At 39.6% G+C, this 17,865-nt stretch overlaps 1 protein-coding gene across 3 annotated transcripts in view; it reads left to right on the forward strand.

Moving 5' to 3' along the window:
* sox6 (SRY-box transcription factor 6) overlaps nt 1-17,865 on the forward strand; it is a 132,160-nt gene that overhangs the window by 44,360 nt on the left and 69,935 nt on the right. For all 3 annotated transcript variants that reach the window (XM_041974231.1, XM_041975742.1, XM_041974990.1), the window contains exons 4-5: nt 1,990-2,227; nt 5,160-5,370. In XM_041974231.1, coding sequence (XP_041830165.1) covers nt 1,990-2,227; nt 5,160-5,370 — 449 coding nt within the window. The remainder of the gene's footprint in view (nt 1-1,989; nt 2,228-5,159; nt 5,371-17,865) is intronic.

A 17,865-nucleotide genomic window follows, 5' to 3' on the forward strand; every position in this document is an offset into this window, starting at 1 on the left:
CAGTGAATATGTGCAAGTCTGTGTGAGGGTTAATAAAAGGGAGTGAGATGAAAAAGTACTGCACAGACTGTTGGATTTGGGTATACCAGTGTACATGTCTGAATAATAATTCATTTCTGAATTATGTTAGATTTGGCATTAATTTACTCTAGACTTCTCAGATCTTTTGGGGTGGTGTGCTTGTTTAAAGAGTTATTACACAGAAAAAAACTGCAAGCTTTAATCTCCCTGGTATACCTACTATATATCAAATAAATTTCAAAAGCTCTGAGGTGTTCTCCAACTACAACTTTGTCTGAATTAAGACTGCAGACCTTTTTGCTATTTATTCAAATATTATTCTGTCTACCTCTGTGTTATGAGGTCCTTATATATTTCATTCTTCTCCGTTTTGTTACATTTTTATTTTCACTGTCTTTTAATCTGGCTTTTGAACAGCACGTTGAATAGTCCATTTCTGAAAGTTGCTTTAGTATAATCTTGCCTACATCAATGGCAGATGATAACAAGTCAATGGTGTGTGTGTACAGAGATAATACATCCGGTAAGTTAAATTTCCTTGGGTAAGACCACGAACCACCAGACCCAAAGACCTTGTTAGTAAAATCCTTTTTTTTAGTGGAACATATCTTTGCCTATCTCATGGTGCCTGGCTCTCAACAGAGAGTGCAAGGACACCATCGTTGCACACTCTGCCTCAACCTTGATCACCCCCGACCCCCCCACCCCCTCCCACCCACCCCCTCAACTCCACTCCACCCCCAACCACACCAGCAAGCTGAGTGTGGAATGAAAGTGCTGTCACACTGACCCCTGTGGATAGAGCAGGAGAATGGGGCAGATGGTGACCAGTGATGAAATGTACTACAAGAAGAACTCTTGAGTGTTTTGTCACACACATCTGCAAACCAATGACTTCACACCAGCAAGTTTTTTGTCTCTTCCCGATCGTGCACATGTACAGAGAAACAGTCATCCCTCAGAGAAGTTCCAGCCCTGAGTATTCCCAGTCTGGTTTTAATGGTCAATATCCTCCAGTTGAGAAAAATAAACAGAGCAACAGCTCAGGGAAAAGCGGATTAGGAGTTAAATATGCTCCAGCTCCATCTCTGCACTGCACATCATAGGAAAGCCCTTTTTAATTTAACATCAAATGCATAATTAGATTAGCCGGGACAGTGCTTAATTTCATTCATTGTAATACACAGCATGGGTTCAGCCTCATTAATTGTGAGAAAAAAGTGGAATTGGTTGTATAAATTTTGTACCAAAAAGAGCTGGGTTGTCAAAGGCAAAGAAAAGAAAGAAATTAGAATTAACATGAGTTTTCTTTGCACCGATATGTCAAGTACACCCCTCACTGTAATATTCATGAAAGTATGTGACAGATTCATACATGCCATCCTCAGCTTTTGGTTTTTAAGTTGTTAAGATGATCTGTTGGCCTGGGGGACCATTGTCACACTAAAATGTTAATAATCTCATAATTTGATGCATGGGAACAAAAGAAGATGAGGCTGGGTTTTGTTTGAATCTGATTGCTTCAGAGTGAAATTAACTTGCGCAAGGAAAATTATGTAGATGTTTGAAGTAAGAAAACAAATTAGCTTAAAAATATTAGTCAGGTAGTGTAAAGATAATAATTAGTAATGTTCTATAATAATAAGGAACTGTGTTTTAAATATCCTTGAATTATAAGTTAAAATATCAGGTTTTTCAGAATAATTTGGATATAGTACCAGTCCCTGTCTGAATTCCCGTCTTGATGTTTGGGCAGGACCCAAGCAGGCAAGGTTCCAGGCCTAAGTAAAGTCATCCGTCTGCATCAAAAAAAGAATTAGAGACCTCATGATCTACAGGGCAGAGCAGCAACAGGTGCCAGTGATGTGGAACATCCAGCTCATATTTTATCTGGTCAGGTGGAAACTTAAAGAAACAAAATATTCACCATGTTCATGTCTTTTTTTGTACTGTTTTCCTTTTCTGCAGTAGAGTCATGTCTTCTAAGCAAGCCACGTCTCCCTTTGCCTCTGTGGTTGATGGTGATGATGCCATGAGTCAGGAGCACTTGTCTTGGGAGAAAGAGGAGAGTACAGAGGCCCTCGGGACACCACAGCTACCCCTCCACAGTCTGCTCCATGGAAAAGCCCCTGATGAAATGCAACCACTCAGCAGTGTACCGTCAGAGAGCGACTGGGACAGCTTGGTGTCAGCACAGCAGCGCATGGTGAGACATGCATCCTGTACGTAGAAAAAGAAAAAAAGAAGAACCCATAAGGATGCTAATTAACCAGTATTATCCGACAAATTTTAAAAATTCTTCTACACTTTTACAAAGGATCAGATACATTTTTCAGATAAATGTGACATTAGTAACAAGCTGATTTTAACTCGTTTCATCTTGTTTGGCTTTAGTTTTGCTGGTTACTCATATTGAAAGATCAACAATTAATGGTGCTGAACATGAGACGGAATAAAATCAAAGATATTTTCATCCCATTGGAAGTAATAGACATTGTAATTACTTGGGTACCTCTTAAAGTACTCGGGTACCTCTAAAGACTCAGTGAATTCCCATGAGTGAAAACAAACTTCATATTAAGCTTTATACACTTTTCATTCCTATTTTTTGCCTTTGTTGCTGGAATCTGAGTTCTTTCATAAATATAAAGCCTTGTGAAGGAGGACTCCCAGTCCTTGGTTTGCACTACTGTCTTCCTCAGGTATTCAAAATCTGAGCTGAGCTCCCACTCATTGTTTCTGGCTTACAGATAAGCTTGGCAGATACCCTGTCCCCTCATGCCTCCCTAAAGCAGCAAAACCTAAAGGATTCTGAGGTCCTCAAACAAAACTGTGCCAAACACTAAGCTCTTATTAGCTAATGGAAAGGATCTCTTATTCTTCTTTAAGTGATGATATACTAAATTGCATCAAGTCAGATGAAAGGGGAACCTCCAATGGTTTTATCTACTTCCAAATGCTTCTTTGGATTCTTGTTGCTGGTTAAGAAATGTGTAGATGTCTTTGCATGTGTGCAATTCTTTCCTCATTGTGTCTAAGCTTCATATGCAGCAGCATGACCCCAGATGTAGGATATTCTAAGTGTGGAGCTGCTATGATGTGAGCAGAGTGAATAAGAGCACAGGCTCTTGCGAGTCATAGACTTAGGAGGCAGGTGGTTGTCTATGACAGACGGGTCTGTGTTAAAGAGACCCAGTGGGCCTCTAAAGAAGCTCTGCAGTTGGCCTCTGAAACCCTCAACATTGCTGCACAACACATACATGAGCACAGAGATAAATAACTTCTGTAGCAGAGTAGACTGCATCCATGTGATGCGGGAGTGTGAATATGTCACTGAGGCTAATTGACAGGCAAAAGATTCCTGTTTCTTGTAAGGATTTCATTAATTTTATTATGTAGAACTAAAAAATAATGTGACATGTATTTTTTTTTAATTATGTGTAAGATAATATAACAAGGTATTTTGTATTTGCCTGAATCTAGACATTTGAATCTTTGTATAGAGATATCTCGTACAACAATATCTAATACATTTTATTTGTTTTTGACACTTATGCATATTATACTGTAATATGTTAAGAGAATAAATAAGAATATCCTCAGCAAAGGTCTTTTAATGTTAAAGCTTAAGTGTGTCATTAACTGTAGCAGTCAATACTCTCACTTAAAGATTTTTTAAAAGTGTGCAAAGCTAGAAGCCATAGAAGTAACTTAAGAACATGAAACATGAAAACCTTAAAATTGACTAAATCATAGATTAACAATGGCAAGTGGGGCAAATGGTGTGCAAAAAAGAGAAATGAGATGATGAGGAAAAGAGAGGAAGGGTAATGTAGAGAATAAAAAAGAGAAATAGATAAGAAAAGGGAAAAGCATATGGTAGAAAATATGAGTATTGCTTTTGCTGATTACATGACTATTGCTGTGCCCTGAGTCTGTGTGGGATGTGCCCTGAACCCACGCCAACTGATTAACCCAGCACTGCTCCACTCCCCTCAAGCGCTCTCCACTGTCTCTGCCATGATGCATAATCATCCAGCACAAGGCCGGGAGATGCAGAGGAGGCCCGGGAGTTTGTGCCATTCTGTTTGGTGGTACCAGACCACCCTACAGTCCATGGCAAGTCTGCTTTGAGCTCGACATGCCGCAAAGGGATGAGATATTGGCACTGTCAACATTCCTGCTCAGTTTACAACATTTCTGACTTTTTATTTAGAAGTGTCAGTGATTCTAGATATGGTTGTATAATTTAACTATTCGGTAGTACCCTCCGTTATCGCACTTTTCTGTGGTAGGTGTGCAACATGTGTTGGCTACAATCATATTTCATGCTTATTCTCTCTACAATGTGGGCCAAAGTTTAAATCAGAGATAACTGTTCCCCCGTTAAAGGCTGCGACTCCTGGCTGCTTAGCTCCCTTCTGCTTTCTCAGACTCCACAAACTATAATTAACACCACCTTCTGTCAGACACAAAACTCAGCCACGGACTGTGCTATACACTCCCATGTGCAGAGTTGTCTCCTCCCCCATTCTTCTATCCCTTTCCTTCATATCTCTGTTTGTGCACAGGGAGCACTCAGCCAGTCAGCCAGAGACAGGACCCTTAGTTAAATACTAAACCATACACAGGTGGGACTGAAAAACAACAACAGCTCGAGACAGGACGCAGATTTATGGACGTTCAAGGCACTCAGCTGAGGATAGGTCTTCACTAGAAAATGAACAAATTACACAGTAGTCACCCTAACACAAATGCACTCTCAACAGCAATTTGAGAGATTATAGTTGGTACGTTTCTCTGTGTAGTCTTTGTGGATGAATAATAAAGCCTGAGCACATTATGGATATGCCCAATGAAAGTGTACATCATCATTTCATCTCAATTTTTCACTTGTCATATCTCATTTACCAGAGCAACTACAGCTGTTGAAAATACAGAAGCTGCTGTTTGAAAAGGCAGAAAGAAGCCATTTGATATGGCCAAATCACCCCTGAGCAGCAAAAACCTAGCAATCACTGCATTTGAATCACAAACTGTCAAAAAGCTCAATAGAGCTCTGACAGAGCACAGAAACACACTGATACTCATGTTACCTCTCTTCCCGACTTTCTTTTTTTTTTTTTTTTGTCTTACAGGAATCTGACAGCAATAAAGTATGTTCCCTCTACTCCTTCCGGAACAATTCCACTTCCCCACACAAGCCCGAGGAGGGGGCCCGGGAGCGAAGTGACCTGCTGAGCGGATCAGCGTTTGGAACTCCAGAGCGCCGCAAAGGAAGCCTGGCAGACGTGGTGGACACGCTGAAGCAGAAGAAGCTGGAGGAGATGACTAAGACAGAGCAAGACGGTACAGCTCCTTGTGTGTTTGTGTGTGTGTGTTGGCCTCTGCATATGCGTGTTTGCTATATGAACATAAAACCCTTTCTGCTAACTATGTCTGATCTTCCCAAATGTTCCTTCTTTTTTTTTTTTTTTTTTTACATTTTTCTCACTTCCTTACTGTCTGCCTCTTTTCACTTGTATCTCTCCGCCTCATACGTTTAAATGGGCACACACAGGCTGGGAATAATGACGTTACAGTATTTCCAGTTTGTTCTGAACCTCATCCAATGTGACAAAGACTGTGTGGCAGAGCACCTCAGCATAAGTGTGGTCCTCTTCCTTGCCAAGGAAAACTGTTTGACTATAAAACTCATAGTGCTGACCTGATGCCAGGAACATTACCTCTTTCTTTTTTGCTACACTGAACACTTTTTACTCTGCATCGGTATTCATCAAAGCTTCATTTCCCACAAACAGCCAAAGCTCTTGTTAAGGTTTTTTACCTGTTTAATTCTCCTAATTAGTTAATCTTTTTTTAAAACAGCAGAGACATTTAGCGAACAAAATCTTTTCCCGTGATAAGACTGTTTGGTCTCAAACAGCACCCATTTCACCCCGAGTATGGCGGTAAAACAAATATTTGAAAGAGCTGCTGAAACACATCCCCCTTCTTAATTAGGGCTGTAGTAATATAACTACATCCAATCAAATGTTAAACCCCCTTGGGAATCCATGTGTCTCATTTAGTGTCTGGGGAGCTCTTAGCTTAAGCACTTCATCAGACGAATAAATTAGACCTCTGTTAGCCTAAAAATAATTTGCCACTTCTTTTTTAAGTATGCATGTGGCGTGGTGATCTTTGTACCAGAACATCACAGGCCTCTCACCAGATAATGATTTGGCCACATCCTGATATAACTGATTGTTTGTGTTGGTAAGAAAATATCAGACAAATCAATCAGGCCAGTTTCCACTGAACACTAATAAATAAGAGCTTTTCTTTCTTTCTTTCTTTCTTTCTTTCTGTCTTTCTGTCTTTCTGTCTTTCTTTCTTTCTTTCTTTCTTTCTTTCTTTCTTTCTTTCTTTCTTTCTTTTATTTTTAACTAAAAAGCAGGGAAAAACTAATATTGATTCAAATGCCTACCAAAGGTTTAGTTGTAGAAAACCAAAGAATGAGAAGTTAAATTGCTTGCTATAACCGAAACACAGATAGATAAAAATCCAACCAGAGTTTAAAATTAGGTAAATTCTCCTATTTAATTAACTTTTATACGTCCCCATGTTCTGTGATGTAATCTTTCCTAATGCCACTGATTTCTTTCACGGTACCAGATGTGAGTTTTGGGAATATGTTTTGCTCTGGTTTCTGGTTCTGTTGATAATAGGCCGAGATCTGGAGTAGATCTGAGTATAACAGAATGGCAGACATTACTTCACAGCACAAACTGGTTCATTAAAATTGACTCTGCTGCCACATCCTTGCCCTACTTTATCGTAAATATGTATATCAAGCGTCTTGTTTCTGATGGGGAGTTGATTTTTACAGCAAGATCATTGGTGCTCTTGGTAGCGACCATGAGCCTGTGGTAATAAGCCCCAGCTGGTGAAGGCTGGTTGTTGCAGTAATCTAAATGGTCAAGTGGAGCTTGTAATCCAGGCCCGTATGTTAGTGCTGGGAGGAGAGGGTGCTTTGGAGTGCCAAACAGCTGTTTTAATCTCCTGTTAATAATAGTGACTCGGTCTGCCTCATGCACTGTGTATCATCACCACCAAAATACATTCCCTAGTTAGAGGAAATTAGTTTTTGAGCGAGGAACACAGCAGAAGACAAGAGGCTCACAAAGTTCGGCATGCTGTCCCCATGCTGCAAGAGCCAAGAGATACTTTGCTCCTGAGAGCACTCAAAATAAGCTTCAGCGGTGATGATCAGTGATTACTGTAAAACAGAGGGAGGGGGACTCTATAAAACTGCCTATGGAAAACTTGACAGAAACCTCTAAGAAATCATAATCTCATGTCATTGTTTATGGAGAGGGAAGAAGTTGGAAATGAGGGCTGGATTAACCCATTAAAAGAATATATTAAAGAATACTGGAGGAGCCAATTGTTGTCTTAATGATGTCTCTGGTGTGTCTCAAGCAACCAAGGAGCTAAAAATAAGTTTATTTATGCTTGACAACTGTTGTGTCTAATTCTGCTACTGTGGTGCCTGCTTGGTCGTAATCATGGGAGTCCTCAGAGACTCTTCACCATCTGCTACCATTCTTCTCTAAATTTCCCTTTCAGGTCAAGGCGGTTCATTGTCCTCATGAACTCAAGATAAACATGATATAGGAAAAACAAATGGTTTGTGGTATATTATTTTCACAGTGTATTGCGCAGATATGGAACGTTAAGTCCTATTTAAAGTCGCAGGTAGAAGCTCGGTTTGACATGCTTTGTGTCCGTCATTTTGAATTACATCAATACCTGTTTCTTGGTGAGCTTTTGAGATATTATTTTATTATTCTGTGAAACCCACAAGTAACATTCACCGCTGGAGGCCTCCCCATTTATGTAAAATTCAAAATATATGATTTTTTTTCTGTGATTTTGATAAACTGACCTTATTGAACAGATTCAGTGTTGGCTTAATTAATGTAGAGTAACAGTTTAAAATCGTGTATTAAATGTCTCAATTTAAGAAAATTATTGATCACATTTTCTCATTTTCCACAATGCCTAATAAACCTTGCAACAATAGAAACTCACAGTAGCATTCCTCCATCCCTCCATCTCTATATATTTGTACCCTTTCACCCTCTATCCTTCCACTGTTACTCTCCATCTTTGGTCCTTAAAGTGCTTTAAGTGCTCGTGACTGTGCTAATGAATGAAAATGTCCTCCCAGCAGCGAGCACTGCATTTAGCTGAATAGTCACCTTTGCTGTAAAAGCTCTATTAGGCCCAGTTGCCAGCAGGGCTAACGATTGTGCCCCATGTTTATTTACTAGGTATTGTAAATGCATTATTTATGGATAAGTCTCCAGACAGCACTTGTCAAGAGTTAAAAATGTCAGTATTAAGTATTAGGGCAAAAAGAAAAATAGCCACCATTATAAAAACCCAAGGTGACCTTGCTTTGATTCACATGCAATTAGAACAGTTTTATATAATGCACTAAAGTATGAATCAATACCGCACAAGTCAACACAGAAATACTTGTGTGTTGAGTCTTTATGATCGTCCCCAAGACAAGGACGGGTAATTGGGTTTCAGCATCTTGTTGTAGCTTTTAGGAATTTTCCGGCGCTCAGTATGGACTTGTTGAGTCTTTGCCAGCAGAACCAATATTGAACGGTTATGTTTTTCGTCATCATCTTACAATGTGATCCTGTATGCAGAAACTGAGGCAATCTTATTCATTCTTATTGGTTTGACGAGGAACATTATTGTCTTACTTGATTGACATAATAGAGAAAATTTTCAAAAAACAAGATAGATGGTTTCAGTCAAGACCTCTAGCATTATTTAAAAAAACTGATCATTGGAAAAATCTAACATTTGGATGTTTTAACCTCTTCATAGTCAAATGAACCTTTTGGCTTCCAGTGAACTTGTTTGGTTCCAAAGATGTTGAGGAAACAGCAGAGTCAACAGTCTCTAAAGATGAGACATTATCTTTATTTACTGTATAAGCTATAAATATCAACAACCTGATCCTTTTGCCAGCTCATACTTTAGAAAAAAACATGCAATCACAAACTGTTATGATAAAATATGTCAAAACGCAAGAAAAGTTTTTATTTTTTTTTTTATTTTTTATTACCTCCCATTTCCTGCCAGTCAGATACAGTGGGTTCTCTAACAGAATTTCAACACCTGGAGCCCTCTGACAGAGTCAAGGCTAATTAGCCTAGGAAAGGGGAACCATACCACTGGGCAAACTGCAGCTGCTTTTTAATCTCAGGTAGAAGGATATTTAATAGCTACAGAGAGAGGAGTTCTCCTATTACAGCGGCAGGTAACCTAACCATTGGTTGTGACAGAAAACAGCACAGCAGGGTTTGCCGCTGGACAAAGTGTGTTCAGGCACTGAGTTATACATGTGAACTATATGTGGGTCCACATTACCACTTAGACTTGTCTTCCTTTCCCTTTTCTCTGTAAGTGTAATCCCCCTGGCGAGGCTGTGTATTATCACTGTATAATGACTGTGCAGTAGGTTGAGTGTGGGTGAGTGATCTGCATTGTGTGAGTAGCCCCAGGTCATTATCTGCTATTACAACATGCCATGTAATGAGATTCAGGGGTGGGTGAAAGCTTTGGAAGAGAATAGGATCAGCTCTAAGCCTGTGGTCTGATTAGCATTGATGAACTCTTGACTCTGTTGTAACACTGTTTCCTGTCTGTGTTGCAGCTCCTGCTGACTTTAGGTGAAGGCTCACAGGCAAATTGGCTGCAGGTGCTGATATCCTAAAGAGATTTATTCTTGTCCATTTATTTATTTTAAATGCAGTATTAAAGAGACTTTGAGAGGACATCTTATTGTTTATTGTATATAACATTCCGTATACATTATATTACAAATAAACCTTCCCTTCCCCCAAAACAGACTGATGCACTGTATCTCTCTCGTCTTTAAGTGCCCGCCCTTCTCCCCTCTCGTCTCATCCCAGCTGCCATGTCATCTGGTTCTGCTTTATCCCACCTAATTAATAGGAATCTTTGTTATAATGATCTGAGCATGAGCCTCTGACTCCATGCATATGCAATGAGGGCTGGAAATTCAGTTGCCTTGGCTTCCAATTTTGAGACATTCTTTGCGCATTGCTCTACGCTGCCTCTGACTGCTGCATCCTTCCAGACAGTATAAAGCCAAAACCTTCCTGTCAGGACAGGTGCAAAGGCCAAACATCTGTCAAGCATCTCCCCCGTGTGCCATGTTCCAACAATCTTTGATAATCTGTTGTTTGTGTCAACAAATTTCAGCAAGCTCCTTATCTTGATAATCTATTTGATCAAATAGCCAGTATTTCTGTTTGTGTGTGTGCTCTTGCTTGCATAAACTGCGTGTGTCAGTAGGGCCCTTCCTGTATGTGTTTATGTATGTGTGTGTGAGTCCGTGCATGTATGTGCGTTCTCTCTTGGCCGGTGGCATGGTGGAGCAGCTCAGTGGAGCAGAGCTCTGGTCTGTCACTTTTGTTTGAATAGGTAATGTAGATCTGTTCAGGCTGAGGAGACATGAGCTGGAATCGCTTGTTAGGACACATGATCAAAAGTGGCTTTCTGCTCTCTGCCAATCAACCCTCTTGTCACCCTGTGAAGCAGACACTAAATAGATTTTTCGGCTGTGTGCCGTGGGCACTACGCCAGCTTGACATGTGAACTTTCACAAAACCAACCATTTACTTATCCATTTTCTTACTTTTCCTCTTCCTTCTTCTCTGGTTTTTGCTTTTCTCCTTGTCCTATCTTTCCTCGTGTCTTTTTTCTTTATTTTTTAAATCCTTATCAAGTCGTTGTCCTTATCTGGCCCCGATCAACGTTTTCCCTCCTCCTATGAATTTTGACTCCCAGCCTTTCTTACTCTCCAGTGACAAAGTTGCTCTGCTGCCAGGCTGAGATCAGAGCCCAGTGTTAAATGGAGTGGCTGCATAAGGGGAATAGTCAGCCCAAAGAACCTGGTCCATTGCTGAATTATGTATTTACTATCTCTTCCAAAACAGAGCCCTCACATAACAGGCCCGTCCCCATAGGACTGAAGAAGCCAACACAGGTTTCACTTTACACAAGCTAAGATATAGATTTTGTTGCCCCTTTCAAAACGGGAACCCTTTCTGCTGTCTTGGTCATTTAGATGACAAAACAAGCAGCTGCTTCTTCAATGTGCCATTCTTTGCATTCAAGATCACCTTCCCTAGTTCTCATATTCCGATTAGTCAACAGTAGCAACTGCTGTAGAGCATTCCAGGGGCCATCTTCCTGGGTTTCAGCTGTTGAGTGTGTCCCCCTGCACCCATACAGCACAAAACTCCCATTGTGATGCTGGCTTACTGGCTGCACAGGAACCCCTTGATAGGAGGAAACGGGTGTCTCTAAGAGACAAATAACAGCCAGGGTTGCACAGAGCCCTGTTTGTCTTTACATACTCACACACCCGCGCATTGGCTGTAGGTATGGCTCGTTAACTGCCTTTATAATGAATAGAAAAGAAACACGGTCAGTGACGTCACTGCCTCGGCAGGATAAATATTTTAAAAAATCATTCTTTTTTTATTGATGTTAGAGGAACAATATATCATCCTTTCTGCTGTAAATGAGTAACTAGATGGTTAAATAGGCAATGGTTTATAGTGGCCTGACTGTTTTATGTGACTGCACAGATTTTGGAGGGACACAGGGAGGGTGCAGTGGTGACACGTAAGAAGGCAGAAGCCATTAATGCTACTATATTTGTCATTAGGCCATGTAAGCTACAAGTGGGAGATAACAGCCTTGTTTTGCGGTTATGAGAAACATGAAGAGGGTCATATGCAGACAAACTACACATGGGCATTGGGGTGGAGGAGTGGGGGGTGCTGAGGCAGTCAGAAATAGGGCTATTCCACAATGGGATGTGAGGCAGAGGGTACATGTGTCCTGCTGAGAGTATGTATGTGTGTGTTTGAATGCTTGCACCAGTGTTGCACTGGGAGACTTGTGTGCCAGCTTAGTATCACTGTCCTAGCTGTGGCATTCAGCTCCCAAGCATTCTCCACACATAACGTGACAAAAGAACCAGTGTCATCTGACCAAGGATCAAAATAGTGTGAGTGTAACTCACACCCTGGGCACAGACAGCCTCTGTGGCCCGCTAATGATTTCAGAGCAGATTTCAGGCTCCCTCTGTAAGTCAGAAGTACGTCAGCCATCCAGCAGAGATCCGCCTTGACACAACCAAACCTGAAAATTTGCGTAGATGAAACCTATTAACATATTTGCATTGTTTTTGTTTTTTTTTCCACCCCCCAAAAACAGCAAGCATGAACGTCTTAGAACAAATCTTGATGAGCAGCCTTATGAACAAAGAGACTAGTTAATCAGTAGGGAAACACATGTTTCCTCCCACTCATTGCTTTTTCTTTCTCCTTGTTCAATGATATTACATGCACAAGGAGGTGTGATGAAAATGTCAAAAGAAATGAACAGAACTGTGTTTTATTACATTGCAAAGCGCGGGTGCCAATGATGATAATCATTTGATTGATATCATCACTCTTAAGAGGATCCTCCAAAGTAATTTTCAAGACTGCACTGGACCACAATTTAATAAGCAATATGATGTTATGTCATCAATTACTTATCATGGAGGGCAGTCGTGGGTAATATTAATATCCAAAATTAGGATAAATTGGAGCAGACTTAAAAAAAAAATGTAAAAGTATGTCATTAAACTTATTCAGTGCAATTACTTTACTTCTTCTACACTGTTTACTGCAGCACTGCCTTATTCTTTGACATGTTATTTCTGGGTGGGCGGCACTTTGCTAAACAAAGGTAGTGCTGTAACTTTCCTGTTGTGAGCTGGACCAATGATCTCAGACTTGTGAGAGGCAAATTTCTCCATCTTTCCCCAGCAGGTTGCATTCCTTATGGCTCTGTATCCCACAGAAAGGGAATAGGCTGTTTGAAAAGAAAAATACAGCTTCTATTGTTACTGAACATTGGGACACATAGCAGAGGGCAAATGAATGGAGACTTTCTAAAAGTTGGAATGCTTAACCTTTAGAAGTGCTATGGCAACTTCATGATTTCTTTATCTAGTGGAGAGAGTGAAGAATCATAACTGTGTAGTGCAGTGAGATTAATTTTTAAATTTCTGGTGTTTTTTTTTTTTTTTTTTTTTTTTTGCTTTTTTTCATTATTTATTTAATTGGGAATTTAATAAGATTAACACAAAAATCATCACAAACAGATTCATACTAAATCATACAACTTTTGAACAGTAGAGGAGTGTTGTTCGTTTTTGGGTGCACACATTTCCTTTTCTTCCTCAAAGAGGGAGTAATCTCAAAAAAAAAAAAAAAAAAAAAAAAGTGACCTTTTCTTATGGTCCAGTTAGCAATGTGTAGATCTTGAACTATGGCATTTTAGTAAACAAAGCTGGCTGTGATATTTAATGAACAACTTTAATTATGAGAAGAAATTTTTTTTTTTCCAAAAACGGTTGTTTAATGAGAATGCACAGTAGTAGGATAATCACACACACATACACACAAACACAAAACTGACAACATTCAACCCATTTACAGTGTGCTGTAATAATAAATACACAGCTCAATCATGTAATTTGTGTAATTTTTTTATATGTATGTCAATGGTGCTGTTTCACATTGCTGCCGTCCACTGTGCCTAAAATAAACTTTCAATGTCTATACTAGACACTTGGCTTCACTGCAAACTGTAACGCATTCATGTGGATCCTATTAGTCTCTTTTTGTCCTTGTACAGTCAGACACCCATTAATTTACTAAATCATACCAACTGCCACCATCACGGTACCCCTTTTTTTTCTTCACACATCTATTAATTTAACATAGATGAATAAATGTGAATGTTTTCTAGCATTGATTAGCAGGCAAGTTAATGTCTGACAGTTAAATTGCAGGGTAATCCCCCAAAAATCTCCCCAATGCAAGGTACCTGGCAATTAAATTTTTGTGTGAAATTATTATAATTTATTACATTGTGTGGACCGTAATGATTGCCAACATCAAATGCAAATTATAAATTGAAACTGAGTATACATATTCATCCTCGGGATCTTCATCCTGTACTTCATCCCTTATCAGCACCAGCTGAGATTTCAGAGGCAAAGTATACTTTTCTTTTTTGTAAACCAAACAGACTTTTTTTTTTTTTTCTTTAGCTTTGTTTCATTTTATTTTGTGTGTACCATGTGACCACCTTTGAGTTCGTCACACTGCATTAGCTGTGTGTATATTATCTTTTAAATCCGTTTTAAATAAAAATCTGCACCTCTAAGCGGCCCTATCTGAAGCTTTTGACTTTTTCTTTCTTGCTAAATATAATCGAAGTTGTCATTGTTCTTTCTGACTTGTACATTGCATTGACAGTCGTATTCAAAAGACTCAAAATTCCACAGAATGAAAGAGAAAAGGGAATGAAAAGTTAATTTTGCCATCCAAGCATTTAATGGTCCTAGTTCTTAAAAGTGACCTTGTGGGGTAGAAAGCAGAGCTGCACAGCAGCTCCTTCCAGCTGCACACATGGCATCCATCGGGGGCACAATCACGCACAGTCCCAACACCTCAGGCTCGGACATATGTTGAGTTTTATTTCATTCTTCTGACATTAATCCTATTCACCAGCTGTTCTGCCAGCTGCCACTCTCCGGCTTAAGGGGAGATTGCAGTTTTGGGGGCACTGAGTACTGGTTTATCTTGACTCCTCACATCTTCCTCACAAAGTTTTGATTGGTTTTTTTTCCTTGCTGTCCTCCTACTTCGAAGCGCCTTGAGTTGCATACTTTCCAGCAATCTTCACCTCTTCTAAATTCTTTGCTTTTGTTACTCCCCCGATACAATTTAGAAAGATAAGGTGTATTTAAGGCCGTGATTTGACCACAAATATATAGCTGCCCAAAAAATACAATTTTATCTGTATAATATTCAATACAGACACAATTATTAAGGGCTTTCTGTCAAATTTAGTGATACACAGCACTTTTTTAACTTGCAGTAACATCTTCTACCCCTCAACTTCTCTTCTAATTCTCTCAAGAAAGCTTTTGTAAGGAATTACAGTCTGAAACCTGCTCACCTCATAGTCATCTAACAGCATTTCAGTGGGATTAGCCTGGACATGGCCTCAGCCTGTACAGTTATGATTATTGACATATTGGGTCTGACATATTTCACGTTTATGTGCATTGTCTGGAAGCATAGTCAAGTGATCTCAATGTCATTTCTGCTGAAGTACAGCCGGGCAGCCTGCGAGCAAGGGCCGCAATGAATTGATCATTGCTCACTGCTCACTTTAATAATTCAAGCCTGATTGCCACAGAGTGCTGCAGTAAAATGGATTGGGAGAGGTCACATGCTGCTCAGCTCAAGAGGTGAAGCCTCTCGGGGATGCTTAATTCATATATGCTTGATAGACACGTGTCCTATTTAGAAAGGTCAGGGTGCTGTGTGTGTAGACGGTTCCTCAAAATGGGCAGGTCAGCTCTGCAGGATTAACATGTTGGTCAGTGCAGACAGAGACAAGGGAAAGGAGAAAGGCTCCTTGTTACAGAGGCCAGAGTGTTTAACTTCTCAACCACTCAAAAAGTTACCTGCACATTGTTTTTGTTTACTGTACTCAAAATTTGTTTGATATAGTTTTGACTTGTGGTTGGATGTGTCAAACTGTTCTAGTTTACTTAGGATTTAATACAGAAATTCACCATAGGATAAAATAGGGGAAATTAATCTAAATATTTAAAAATATCAAAGAAACAGTGTACAAATATTATAATACTTAAATAAGCGAGGAGTAGTACTTAGAGTGTAAAGTAGTTGGTATTTAACTGTTAATCCACTGTCAGCCCTCATCAAAGCTTTCCCAAAGCCTCAATGAAAAAATCTTTGACTTAGAACAAAAAATCTTCCGCTGACCTATAACTCATTTAAGAGACTAACAACTGATTTTGGCAGGGATTTGGAAAGGATGAAAGTAGAAGGAGTGACTTAAAAGTGTGTGTGGGGGGGGAAGAGTTTGAACAGAGGAAATGTGTTTTCTCTCAAATGAGTCACATTGTGTTGAGATTACCTGCAGTATATTTATAGCAACTATTTACATGACCAAACAGGATAGTCTAAAGGTGACTAACAGAGATGTTCACCAAGTGGAATAATGATTAGGTGTCAGTTAAAGAAAGCCCACCCCGAGGTGCAGGTGCTCTGCAATACACCGACACTGAGGCAAGGAGCTGGACCTCTTTATTTATGCATGCCAGCGCCAGTAATTACATATTAAAAAGCTGGAATTATTTAACTGCACCAAAGAGTGCATCAAAATGGTGGAGGTTATTACAACTGTTGACAACGAAGAAAGGTAATTGCCTGAAAATGAGCGACAACGTAGTGTTGTGCTCAGAATGTCACCCCCCCCCCCCCCAACTCTCTCTTCAGAGTTTGCATTGTGCAGCATCACCCGGGTGTGTAACCTATTGCGTTCCAATTGCTCCCTTGCAATTAGTGCCCTTTTTGTCCTCACTTCAATAACAGCATGATTATGGAGACTTCAGGAGTATTTGCAGCATCCAACAGCTGTTGTCTCAGGGACTACCGGCTGACAGACAAAAACATGTTTTCTCTCTGGATTTCACTTCCCTGCCTGCCTCTTGTAATTATTATGTTTTATTTGGTTTGATGATGGGGTCTTGTTTTTAGTGTGCCTGTGATTAAAATATTCAAAGGACTCCTTGGAGTGTGTCACAGTCATTTTCTTTTTCATCAATCTCGACTTTTGATTTGTTTCCGTGTGGTGCAGAGTGGATGAAAAATTAGATGTTAAGTTATCATTGTCTGTCTGAAATTTTGACAGCCGTGTTTCTAAGGGGACTTAAGTATAACAGATCTAACAGTAAATGTGGTAATGTCAGAAATGTAACAGTTTTTTCTTTTAAAGCTCTTAAGTTTTTTTTCTCTTTTTCATACATAGGTATTGGTGTTATAATACTACAGGAGCCAATATAGTTAAGTGAATTGAATGTCATAATTAAATAGCTGATTAGATATATAATTATTGGTTTAATTCATTTGTCAGCCCTGCATAACATTAATTTGTGGAGTAAGGATATTCTAATCCCATTATATAAAACCCTTATATTATAAATAATATCAAGATCACAATAATCATCATCCGGATAGAAACATGGTGGTATAATGTTTTAAATGCCCATATTTTAAGTGGATGCTCGAACTGTCACAAAAAAATTTACCTGTCACTGATTAATTTAAAGCTTTTGTTTTTTTCTTTTCTTTTTTCCCTGTTCATGGATCTTCCAAGGACTCATTTAATTTTCTGTTAGGTTTAGGTTGTTTCGTTTGACTCTACACAAGATGACACTTACAGGTATTTAGGCACTCTAAACCCCCTTTTCTATGTTCTTCTGCCCTCCAGTACAAATGCAAATTGTCTTTTCCTCTGTATTATCCGGAGGAAATTATTTATGTGGTCAGTGTCAGCTGATTATTGATTTGGTAATTACACATTTCCCCTTGAGGCTGAGATAACTGATATACTGTGCAAGGCCAATGTTAAAGTGGAAGTCCCTTAGTTTCTTATCCATGACTTATGGCTAAGTTGACTCTCTCAGATAGCCCTCTTTTCTCTGCCAATGGCTTTTCAACACAACAAACACTCAAACACAAGTATCATCTTTCTCCCGGGAGAGCAGTGGACATACAGGGGCTCAGATTGTGGTGGCAGGCAGTTGAAACGTTTTCATTGCTGACAACCCAGGGTAATAAAACACCCGCTGCTGCATGT

Source organism: Melanotaenia boesemani, chromosome 1 (assembly GCF_017639745.1).
Source record: "Melanotaenia boesemani isolate fMelBoe1 chromosome 1, fMelBoe1.pri, whole genome shotgun sequence".
NCBI classification, from domain to species: Eukaryota; Metazoa; Chordata; class Actinopteri; order Atheriniformes; family Melanotaeniidae; genus Melanotaenia; species Melanotaenia boesemani.